Below are 12,820 nucleotides of genomic sequence, written 5' to 3' on the forward strand. Positions count from 1 at the left end.
GTCACATGCCACAATCAATTGCATTTATACAACAGAGTAGGGTTTTTCGAAGTGTTACCATTCATAAAGCTAACTGTAAAGTAGATCGATTTCAGGATAAGAACATAACAAATATCAATTTCAGAAAACAGTTCAAAAGTAGTTTTATCACCAAAAAACACATTTTACTAAACTTACTAGAACAGCCACATTTTACCCCAATGGTAAAAGTGTCAAAGGTAATTAATCCTCTTTGTGTTATCTAGTTTATGTTGGCATAATGTGGCTTTTTATTTTATTGTGTCAAACCTTTAGTTTTAAAATGAGCTACTCAGTTTCTAATGTAGTTTGTAACAGGGTAGGATGATGAATACAGCGTGATGGGATGTCTGTTGATGGCAACCCCTATAACTTGTTCATCCCTTGGTGGCACAGTGTTTTATGTTTTACAAAACTATGTGTTGCCAGCCAGTAATTCATATATTTTTCATAATTTATTTTTTATCATTTTATTTTATGTTGATGCTTTTATAATTTTGCTTTTGTTTTATTTTGAGGTTAGTTATAACACATTTTTTCTGTAAACTCCCCATGCATTCTGTTTAAATCATATTAGTAATGAGGTCTTTAAAATGAATTGCCTGCTACCACTTTTTTCAGGGGAAGCTTCATGATCCACAAATGATGGGAATAATTCCCAGGATTGCTAGAGACATCTTTAATCACATCTACTCCATGGATGAGAACCTAGAATTTCATATCAAGGTAAAGTACAGCAGACGAGATCAGTTGCCCCCAGACCGTTTCATAATAAGATTTACATTTGCAGCTAGTTTCTACTTCATTATTTGGTCATTAAGTCGAATAACTGTTCTCGGGAAAGATAAAACATTTTAATGAAGCATGCAAATGACATGGTTTTAATTAGAATCGCCATATTAGTACTATGAACAGTTTTATTATCATTTCCAGATAAATGTAGAAAGACAAATATACTCTGCTGTAAGTTTTTACAAAAATAGCTTCTATCCAGCACAAGTTTAAAGCCATATTGTGCACTTTAATGTATATAATAGCTGTGTGTTCTCTTTACATTTCTGCATTGTCCATTTTCCAAATGCAGGAGAGGATTCTGTAGAATCCCCCCATATACATTTGTCCTTTTCCCCACCTTCTACCTAAATGGTTTGGCAGAAGACATTTCCCTTCATGCGATGCACTCCCCTCCAGTCAGATCCAGCGCTGGCTCAGGAAACGCTGCATGTAGGGGTCTGTTCGGACCCCTGTGCACATGTGTGGAAAGTTCTGCCATAGAGGAAGAGGTCAGCCTCTTCGGTGTCAGGAAAATTAAAGTACTTAGGGTACTCACAGAGTATTCTTCTATAGTAGGGATGTGAGGGACATTAAACTGTCACCAATGTATTTCTATGTTGTGTTGGCAAATTGTGCATACTCACCGGAGAACTAGAGGTTACAAATCAGATAGATATCATTTTATTAGAGTTCAATCAGCAGGATCAGTTCCAGGACTAGGACCATTGGTGTCTATAGTAATAAGTCCAATGTTCAAAGATTGTGATCTTCCCACTAATGCTTCTTCTGTGGTCTGCATGCTGCCTGCATATCAATGGATTTCCCCTTTAACTAAGGCAAAGCAAGCAACCCACTGCTCCATAACTGTTTTTCTTTAATAAAATATGAAATGTATTGAGACGCAGGGCAGAAGCAAAAGCATCATCAGTACAGTCATTTGTAAAAGCTGAAATACCATAGGAGTACTGCAACGCAGCGCAGGGAAATTCACGTACAACATCAGATTAACAGAAAGCTCAGAAATACAGTAACAGCAAAGTACGTTTACATATCCAGACATGCCACATATGGTTTGGAATTTTTGGAAAACAACCTGGGGAAATGGGGGTGGCTGTTGATGAGCTACAACTCTTATGATCGTACAATCTCAAGAGCTTGTGGAGCACCTAACGGGTTCTGGAGAGCTACAAGCTCCCTGTGTTTATTAGTGAAACATGTGGAGTGGTTTGTGCATTTAGACTTTTATATGAAGGGAATATTGTTTAAATGTTGACAGATATCTACAGTACACACATTTTAGACACAGTTCACACGATGGAATAGCAAATTATTTATACACAACAGTCATTTTAATAAGATTTTTCTTCCCTTAGGTTTCCTATTTTGAGATCTACTTGGACAAAATTAGAGACCTGCTTGATGGTGAGTGTCCCACTGCATAGCCTCTCTCAACAGCCTTCTACTTATAGGTCACTGGCACTGCGGCACCTTGCTCTATACCCATACCAGCACATTTTATTACCTTACCAATACTTGTCCCAGACCTCCATCATTCACTTTTGTGCCCCACACACAATATCTCCCTACCTTTTTTTTCACAGTCCTGGATACAAGCCAACAAAGCTACCATTTTCAGTCCACTGAGCCCTCTTTTATTGGTATCAGTTCTAGTAAAGTTTGTTTTAACTCAGATTAAGAAAAGAGTACCGACTAACCTTGCCACAAGCACTGATGTACATTACAGTGTTAAAACAAATGTAAACTTTGGCGATAAGATTAAATGCCTTGATTTTATTCTTACGTTTGTCAGCTGCTGGAGGCTGTTGATATGTACTTGCTAACTTCTGTGTGCCAGGGCATAATTAAAATATAGCACTTGCAAACCTAAATGACATGTCAAGCTGTTTTATTGCGACATTGTGTGCACAGAGCTCTGTATTTATGGTAACTGATATATGGTTTGGGGGCGAAGAACGACCAATCTTGTTAAGCACTTTGTTAACCACAGCATACCAGTACAAGTAACTGAATGGACTATTCCTAACAAGACTAGTTCAACCTGGACTTGGCACCAAAAGGGAAGCCATCAGAAGGCACCTTGTATGTTGTAAAACTGAAACTCCCTGGAAACGTAACTACCCTATTGCCATAGGAACATTGTGAGTGTTGAGTTGTAGTTCCAAAATACCTGGAGAGTTACCTGTTTGCTACTTTGGGTCTACATGGAAAAGATCTGAAAAAAACAACCAAAAGAGCAACAATGTCAGTTTACAATTTTGTTCCATGTTATCATACAGACTAACTACAGTACTACTGTGGTCCAACATTTCAAAAAGGTTAATTCTAAGCATTTAATGAAATTGTCCCCTCTTGCTGACAACTATTCACACGCGATCCTGAAAAATAACTTTCATCCATTCCTTGCCTTTTTTTGTCATAATGATAATTACTATGGTTTTCATATGTTTCATAGAATAAATGCATGTTAATTGAAGGGTAATTATGACCCCTCTCAATTTTAGTCAAATAAAGGCCTTCTTTGAAACCAAAAAAACCCAGAATGGTTTCTTACAGCAGTGTAATTTCTGGGAATGATGATTCTTTGTTAAATGTTAGTTCCCTGTTAAATGCAAGGTCTTTTTATTGATAAAATATATGAAATCAAATCGGATCTGGATTTCTGTTCATTTTATGTTCCTTTTGTTTTTCAGTATCTAAGACAAACCTCTCGGTTCATGAAGACAAAAACCGTGTTCCATTTGTCAAGGTGAGAGGAGACATTAAAAGTGAAACATTAGAAATGTCCTTCTCTGTGGTTGTTTTTTAATTGCTTTATTGTTAACGAGATCCAAGCCACAGATTGTATAACAACCATAGGAATGAAGAAGATTTTTTTTTCAATTGACCTAGTAGTACCCAGTGACCTTTATTTTGATTGTACTGAAATATTAATAGTGACAGTATATGGATAAACTGTACTAGAAACTGAATGCTACCCCCTGGCCACCAGGCAGAGCTTGGTTGAGGAAACGGTATGTATATCTATATATATATATATATATATATATATATATATATAACTAATATTAGAATCTTCCTAAAACCACATTATAGAGGGGGTAGCCAATCACAGGTGTATCTCTTTCTAAATGCATCAAATCAATACAATGTTAGTGATAACCCTATGCCCCAAGAGACAAACTATGATTCCTATAGAGCAGCATCAATGCGAAATCCCTGTCTATAGTAGCTAAGCTATGCTGATCCGATTGTAAACAGAACCTACATAAGGATGCCTCCTCCGCTAGTAAACTATCAACCGGATTCCTACAGGCATTATACGACTGAAACTGGAAGGTAAACGTTTAACTAAAGATTGACATGCCCGATGTCCCCTCGGCGTCATCAGAGGAATTGCAAAAACAGCTAGCTTCTCACGCTAGATTTAACTCTACCTTGATATTCTGTGATTGCATAAAAAGTGAGGGGCTCCTCTGGGGCGTTACCAGAGGAAGTGAGGATGCAATAGCATTTGAGGGGACAGTAAGTACTGATCACAACCAACATGGTCACATCAGGCCCCTGTGAAGGCAACTGGCAACTTAAATTATCACAATGGGAGTCCTCTTGGGTCTATACCCTGAAAACTTTGGCACCTTCAGGTTAAAATGAATTTAATTACTCTTCATTTTTATTGAAATAAATGCTATCTCGCCCTATATATACAGGAGCAATTGTGTCTTTTATGTGCCCCTGTGAGCATAGGTACGATTTGGCTAAGAAGACCACTATCATTATCTTACTTTGTACTTGTATGACATGATCCAAGAAAGTTAGTATACACATTTGAGCAGATTTTGGTTAAAGTCAACATCACGGTAAATGTACTGAGAGCAAGACGTTAGGTTATTGCTGAATAATAATCAGAGTACTTAGTATCATTTAATGGAATCCACGTATACATTGTAATTGACTGTAGGCTGTCTGCTTAGGTATCTGAACATCTGCCAGTCTGAAATAGCAAGGAAATTAAGCTGCCTTTTTCTGTTGTATCCAGGCCTAATAGAGATGGTTTCTTGTTATATGTGAATTGGCCTTCACAATCTCTATAATACGTATATTAGATTAGTCAAGGAATGATACACATTGCCTTTCTGAGATATCAGTATTCTCCTTTCATTACCTAATATATACAATTGGAAAATGTCATCAGCCTGGTGAATGAGATCATCTTTACTTTAAGTCAATCAATATCCTTTACTGTCAAAAAGCAATTTATTACAAGTAGGAGCAGTATTAATATTATTATTTCTTTTTTTATGTTCATTTGTATATAAATCTTCTGCTTAATTATGGCCTCAGGTAAATACTAGAAATCTCTAGATAAATTAGATAGCTGCTTACACTATTACTACTATAACAAGGGGAAAGTTCTCGAGTAACGGAAAAAGTGTTGTTAACTATTTTACTACTATAATTTATCTAAAAATCTTAATCACACTTTTTTTCCCTTTCAGGGCTGCACGGAGCGCTTTGTATCTAGTCCAGAGGAGATTTTGGACGTGATTGATGAAGGAAAATCCAACCGCCATGTAGCTGTGACAAGTGAGAGCTGTTCATTGTCTTATTAGAGGAGTTTTAAGATCTATGTAGAATTGTGGAAACAGGCAGACTTGTGATTTTTTTTCTTGTGTGTTTGTGGTGGTTCAAAAGTGATATTTTTGGGAGCCACTTTAAGATCCTTATGTCTCAAACTGTACTCCAAAGGTAGTGAACCCAAATGCCAGAATATGATATGATATATCCTGGTGCACAGCTTCACTACATCGCAAGGAGGCCAGATGGGACATGTGACTTGTGGAGATCCTGCAACAGCACAGACCTTATTTGATCTTATAGGTCTGTAGGCTGGACAGAGGATGTCCTAGGATCTCCCCAAACGGTCCATGATGCCTTCAAACCTGTAGAAAACAGGACACTTAGGAGTTATGTGTCCATAAACTTATACACCTAAAGTGCTTGAGTTCTCATAATATCTAATTACATTTCTTATCTGACTTTATCTATAAAATTGTTACTTCTTTTCTGTCTCTTAATGTACTCCCCATGTTCCCATCTTCCTTTGCTTAGAAGATAGAAGCCACATGTTTTGTTTTATTTATTGCCAGATTTTGTCCTTAATTTGTGACATATTTTCACATTTGTGTCTTGTCCTCACCTCATACCCTTGTCTATCTGTTTTAGACATGAATGAACACAGCTCTCGCAGCCATAGCATCTTCCTCATCAACATCAAACAGGAAAATGTGGAGACAGAGCAGAAGCTTAGTGGAAAGCTGTATCTGGTGGACTTGGCTGGCAGCGAAAAGGTCAGACAAAAAGCCCTATTTTGGAAAAACATCCTGTGGCACACCTTCATCTGTGTGACTCCAAAACCATGTCCCCAATTTAGTCAATCAGTACCATAAACAGAACACAAATGTTTTAATCAATATCAGCCATTCCGACCAGGATTCTGTGCTAATCCAGGCCTTTTTGTGTCCCTCAAGGCGAGTTTGATACCCCTGAAATAAAGAGATATTTTCATAGACAGTCAACTCACATCTACCCATTCCACAGAAAATGCAGCAGTATTCATATGAAAACCAATGGCCCTTTTTATGTTAGCAATTATAAATCTATACTAAATTAAGATGTCTCAAATGTGTAAGTCTGTATAACTTAGGGGTCTTTCCTGGTCATTTCCCTGAAAATGTTTAGCCATTTAAGTTTTCCTCTCTCCAATATGTCAATATCCTCCTGGAGATAGAGTCCAGAACTGTACACAATACTCTAGGCAAGGCCTGACAAGAGATCTGTAGAAGGACAGAATCACCTCCTTCTTTCTGCCACTAATGCCTCTAGCTATACAACCTAGCACCCTGCTTCTTTTCCATCACTTTACGGCATTGCCTGCTTAACTTTAAGTCTTTCTCTTCTGTTATCACCGACATTACAATCTACCCAATGCTATATTCTACTTTGTACTAGTCTAGCCCTAACGAAGATTGATTAACAAGAAGTGCAATTAACATACCTTGGAACTCCCCAGGTTTCACCTGGGTAGCTGGAGCCTGGATGTGTTCAATAGTTATCAGGCTGATGTGTAGCAATATTGACCACTACAATGATAACTATGTAATTTATTTGAACTGTTTTTTTGTGATTTTAGTGTAAGGATCTTAGCCACAAGTGTAAGAAAAATCTGTCCTGAGTTGGAATTGTAACCCTTTACAGCAGAGAATCTCTGATTATCATACACACAGTGCTAGACTTTCCATTAGGCACCATTTGAGGCTGTGAAGCTGCTGGCAACATCATCCTAACATGACATTTAACTACCGTATTTGCTCGATTATAAGACGACCTGAATATCTTGAATTCAAGAAATCTGAATATTAATTTAGGAAAAAAAGAAAAAGCCAGAATATAAGATGACCCTATAGGAAAAAAGTTTTACCAGTAAATGTTAATTCATCTAAACTATTTTTTTTTAATAAAAGCTATGATTGAGAAAAATATTTTTGTTTTATTTCCTTCTATTTTCCAACCTGCCCCCCAGTTATGCACATCTGCCCCAGAAATGCCTTATACCCCCTATATGCCACTGTGCCCCATGATATGCCTTTTAACCCTCTAAATGCCACTGTGCCCCATGATATGCCTTTTAACCCTATATGCCACTGTGCCCCATGATATGCCTTTTGACCCACTATGTGCCACTCTGCCTCCAGAAATGCCTTATACCCCTATATGCCACTCTGGCATTTAGAGGGTTAAAAGGCATCTTATGGGGCAGGTTGGCATATAGGGAGGTTTAAGGCATTCAGGAGGCAGAGTGGCGCATAGAGGGTTAAAAAGGCATTTCTAGAGGCAGAGTGGCATTAAGGGGGTTAAAAGGCATTTCACAGAGCACTCTGCCTCCAGAAATGCCCTATGCCCCCCATTTAACACTCCCTCCCCCAACTTACCGGTGCTTCTGACTTCCCTGTCATGTAGCCGGGGCAGAGTGTAGATCCCACGCACTTACGCTGCAGCCGGAAGGAGGCGTGGCTAGCAGCGGGGGTTGTCAGAGACAACTATGATCTCTGACAGCCGGGGAAGGTCTGCGCGATGGACGCAGACAACCCCCGCTGCTAGCCACACCTCCTTCCTGCTGCAGCGGAAGTTGTCTACTCGCTGCCCCAGCTACACACCGGGGACTCAGAAGTACCGATAAGTGGGGCGGGGGGGGGGAGACAGGAGGATCCAGGTCCCCCTATTTGAGGTCTGATTATAAGACGACCCCGATTATAAGACGAGGGGTATTTTTCAGAGCATTTGCTCTGAAAAAAACCTCGTCTTATAATCGAGCAAATACGGTAACTTCTGTGTGTTTGCATACATCACCCTTAAATGCAATGGTACATTGTGACCATAACTGTTTGAATTAATCTAAAATGAATTTAGTACATTGTATCGGAAACTGTAATTACACAAGCATGGCATGCTAGAGGTGATTGTTGTTGAACAGATAATGATGGACGATGCATTGCCTAGTGGTTTATCTCTGCCACAGTACCACAATAAATCAAGGTATGTTGTCACCTTGATAGCTGGATATTTCTAACAAAGCATTGCTCAATTTTTAGTTTGCTTTAATTTTTAAGCTTAAAATTTTTTCTTGACATTTATCAAGGTCCATCATTCCTGACACTTTCTATTATAAGATCTGTGAAGACAAATTACTCTTTTTCTTTCTTCCGTCTGTTTATCCAAGGTCCCAATTATTCATTTAATCCGTAGGCATTTACAATGATCCGCTCCATCTCAAGGCAGAAACTTTAAGGTTTCAGGAGTGTCAGAAGATTGTGATATGAGATAACTTGCTTGTATTAATATCGAGAAACCAAAATAATTTGATCGTTCGTATTACCAGGTCAGTAAGACTGGAGCTGAAGGTGCTGTTTTGGATGAAGCCAAGAACATTAACAAGTCTCTTTCTGCCCTGGGAAATGTCATATCTTCTCTGGCTGATGGATCGGTAAGGGATGTTCTCTTATACTTTACACCTAAGCAGAATAAATATTTTGCATTCTTCTGTGCTATAACAGACTTATAGTTAAGTAAAACTATTTAAACATTTCTACTTCTTTCTCCATTGGCAAATTACCACATAAATTGCATAAATTACCACACATGGAAACTTCCCTGGGTAGGCTACCCAGAGCTCTCCCTCTTCTTGGGGACTGTTTTTGTAGGGATTGGGCTATCTATACATGGTAGTGGAGCTATACACATATAGGGGCGAGGTTTTCCATATCTAGGATGGGGCTAACTAAAAAGAGTGAACTTGGAAATCCTTTTTAAATGTTGTAGGCATGGATTTTCTCAGGGCTGATAAAGCTCATTTTGTTTTTACATTTTTGCTGTATTTCAGAAAGGTTACGTGCCCTACAGAGACAGTAAGATGACTCGAATCCTCCAGGATTCCCTGGGAGGAAATTGCAGGACAACTATGTTCATTTGCTGCTCTCCGTCTAACTACAATGATGCAGAGACCAAGTCAACTCTAATGTTTGGCCAGAGGTAATACACCCATGAACATTAGCTAATGAAAACACCTATTGGATCTGTTCACTAAGAACTCAAGTGGTCAGCCGAGTTAAGGGTTAACAGACATTATATTATATTTTTTTTCTTACAGGGCTAAGACCATCAAGAACACAGCATCTGTCAACCTGGAGTTGACAGCTGAGCAATGGAAGAAGAAGTTTGAGAAGGAAAAGGAGAAGAACAAGACCATGAAGGAGACCATTCAAAAGCTGGAAGCGGAGCTCAGCCGCTGGAGGAGCGGTAAGGAAGAACTGAGAACTGGTACGTGATATATCCTAGGGTTTGCGGGAGAGGTAAATTTTACACCATTTTACATCCATGGTCAAATATCTTCAGTTCTGTAGCAGAATATTGTTCAAAGGAAGGTTAGCAAGTCTAGTCAAGTGGCTCAGTAATAAAGCAGCCCAAGACATACTGTATGTATCATAGAACATGCTCAATATTGTATGCCATCTATAAAACAGGTTTATGGAGCGGGAAAGCACAGAAAGCATCCAGTCAAAATGTATATGCTTCTTTAAGTCTACCAACCTACGCCCCTGGGAATACCTGTGCAATTGCAAGTAGAACAAAATAAAGTTAAACTAGTGGCCGTAAATGTTTAAATTAGGGCAAACCTGAGGATTGTCCTCTGCCCCTTGCAAACCCTCCCTGATATTGTCCCCCGAAAACCCAAGTAGGGCTGGCAAGAGGGGCAGGCAGCAGTCGACCCTACAATAAATCCTATATATAGTAGCACCCAATACACATAGCATGACAAATGGACGATTATTTCTAGGAGAGAATGTGCCGGAAACTGAGCAACTTAGTGATGGAGAACAGCTCACCCAGGACACCTGTGATGAAACCCCCGTTAATGATAATAATTCATCCATTGTTATCCGGATCTCAGAAGAGGAAAGAAGGAAATATGAGGAGGAGATTCGTAAAATGTACAAACAACTCGATGACAAGGTGTGTACCTACCTGGAAGGTGTAAACGCTATCTTGATGGTCCATTTTTGTGAATGTCTAAAAGTCTGACTGATTTTTACCTCTTATAGGATGATGAGATCAATCAGCAGAGCCAGCTTGTTGAGAAGCTCAAGCAACAGATGTTGGATCAAGATGAGGTAACATTTGTGGCTTATTGTGAAATTCATATTTGTTCAGATGACTGCAAAGAAGTGTTATTTTCAATATTACAAGCTATAAAAATAGAAGTCTGCAAATGTCCTTCCTAATACATACTATATGTGTGGTGGCTAAAGAGCTTCACAATATATAAATGGCAGAAATTCTAGTTTTGAAAGGACATAATCCTGTTGAGACTTCAAATTGTCCTGGGCAGGGCCACCATCAGAACATGCTTATCTCCTGGGCTTCAGTGACCCTCCCATCAGCCCGCACTTTGTCCATTTCACTGTCCAGCCCATTGCTCCACCAGTCACTCTGCCTTAAGATCCTTCCATAAGCACACCTTATGAGAACATGCCTAGCCTAGAGTTAGTGGCATCTGGTTGCAGTATTCCTTCAAGGACCCCCTACAACTAACACATATACATACTAGCACACAAACTCACTTTAACAGCCACTCAACCTACCACTGTACACTAACATACAGACACATTCTTTTTCCAAATGGCTTCATGTTTTATTCTGAAATAAAAAAGGCTTAAATGAGGTACCTAAAAATCCCTAAAATTACATTTATTTCCAAATAGTAGTGCTATTTTTTTTTATATATGTTTACTTTTAAAGTGTCTGGCATGTTGAAGGCTCTTAATCAGATGTATATAGATATTTATTAAGAGATAAGATGATGTTGTGTTGGATATCTATGAAGCCTGCTCTCAAGGGTATATCTTATACAAATAAAATAAAATTATTCATACCTGTATTAACACATTTTCCTAAAGCAAACAAGGAATCAATATATAAGCAAACATTCCTTACATTTGTAGAAAATATATTCTATATGTGCAATGTGGTTAAGTTACTGAGATATTTTATATGAAGCACATGGATTGTCCAGGAATTTTTCTCCTCAAAAGCATCATTTCTAGTACTGCTGAATGTCCAAAACCTTCTCAGAAATAATTGTTTAATGATGTAACATTATATATTATATTTTACATATAATATATCATATCATATTTTAAATACATATAATAATATATTATATCTTTTGTTGATATCACTTAATTGTCATGTGTGTGGGTTTTTGTTTCATCAAGAACTTTAAAAATAAATGCTATGTTTGTGCATGTGGTGGATAAAGGCTTAAAGGACTTTGGATAATCTGTTCAACTATATCATTAACTTTAATACAGTAAAATTCCCTTGCAAATAATATAGTTACCAGGTCATTATTCTGGGCAGACAGATTTTTGTTTTTGACTGTCCTTTGTTTTATGACAGCTCCTGATATCCACCCGTGGTGACAATGACAAGGTTCAGATGGAACTAAGCCGCCTCCAGTCGGAGAATGACTGTGCCAAAGAAGAAGTCAAGGAGGTCCTGCAGGCTCTGGAGGAGCTGGCTGTGAACTATGATCAAAAGTCACAGGAAGTGGAAGACAAGACTCTGCAAAACAAAATCCTTGCTGATGAGCTGTCCCAGAAAGTGGTAAGTCAGCAATACTCTTTCATATTTCATATAACAGGCACTCCTGAGTACAAATTCTGCAAATACTTCTGCAAATACTTCTACACATTTGCACACGATCTACACAAAAGCCAACAAAACATCTCCCTGGGGCTTTAATATGTCACAATATATAATATTACAGACACTGGGCAAGTATAGAAGAAAGCATGGGTGGTTGGATGTTGTTCAGGAGCAGTGGGAATGGCCTGGAGTGACACTTGGGAACATCCAGGGGTGACTATGCCAACTCATGACATCTCTACCTTCTTCAGGCCACTCTGCTTTCCCTCGAAAATGATCTGCATCGCCTGCAGGAATTCAGTTCTCATCAACGCAAGCGAATTGCCGAGGTGTTAAATGGACTCATGAAAGACCTTAGTGAGTTCAGTGTCATTGTTGGCAATGGAGAATTTAAACTGGTGAGTACGCCTTGTTCCGGAGGAACCGAAACACAGACCTGGCTGATCTGCATGTTTACAAAGTCACCTGTTTCATTGTGTTTAGGTATTTTGACTTGAAGGAACAATAGGAGAAAAGCATTTTTTTAACTTGGTGAGATAGTGGTAAATTAAGTAATGACTGTTAATAATAAAATATAGCTGTGTTTTACAGAATTAACATTCAGGTTGTCACATTATTTCTATGAAATGGTTATTATCCAGCTCTTAGTTAATGATCCCTAAACTGCAATTAATTTACATTGCATGGAGTAAGTGAAAGAATAACGGTACGCCAGATAAAGGTCCAGTCTGTAATCAAATGATGC

At 38.5% G+C, this 12,820-nt stretch overlaps 1 protein-coding gene across 2 annotated transcripts in view; it reads left to right on the forward strand.

Moving 5' to 3' along the window:
* LOC149285217 (kinesin heavy chain-like) overlaps positions 1 to 12,820 on the forward strand; it is a 60,641-nt gene that overhangs the window by 30,997 nt on the left and 16,824 nt on the right. The window contains exons 4-15 of one of the 2 annotated variants that reach the window (XM_089495574.1): positions 640 to 744; positions 2,166 to 2,214; positions 3,504 to 3,559; positions 5,310 to 5,397; positions 6,037 to 6,161; positions 8,750 to 8,854; positions 9,251 to 9,399; positions 9,518 to 9,666; positions 10,205 to 10,380; positions 10,470 to 10,538; positions 11,827 to 12,033; positions 12,327 to 12,473. In XM_089495574.1, coding sequence (XP_089351700.1) covers positions 640 to 744; positions 2,166 to 2,214; positions 3,504 to 3,559; positions 5,310 to 5,397; positions 6,037 to 6,161; positions 8,750 to 8,854; positions 9,251 to 9,399; positions 9,518 to 9,666; positions 10,205 to 10,380; positions 10,470 to 10,538; positions 11,827 to 12,033; positions 12,327 to 12,473 — 1,425 coding nt within the window. The remainder of the gene's footprint in view (positions 1 to 639; positions 745 to 2,165; positions 2,215 to 3,503; positions 3,560 to 5,309; positions 5,398 to 6,036; positions 6,162 to 8,749; positions 8,855 to 9,250; positions 9,400 to 9,517; positions 9,667 to 10,204; positions 10,381 to 10,469; positions 10,539 to 11,826; positions 12,034 to 12,326; positions 12,474 to 12,820) is intronic. The other variant, XM_089495575.1, reaches the window with a different exon arrangement.

This window comes from Sceloporus occidentalis, unplaced genomic scaffold (assembly GCF_023333645.1).
Source record: "Sceloporus occidentalis isolate IW3139 unplaced genomic scaffold, rSceOcc1.0.p SCAF_82, whole genome shotgun sequence".
Lineage (NCBI taxonomy): Eukaryota > Metazoa > Chordata > Lepidosauria > Squamata > Phrynosomatidae > Sceloporus > Sceloporus occidentalis.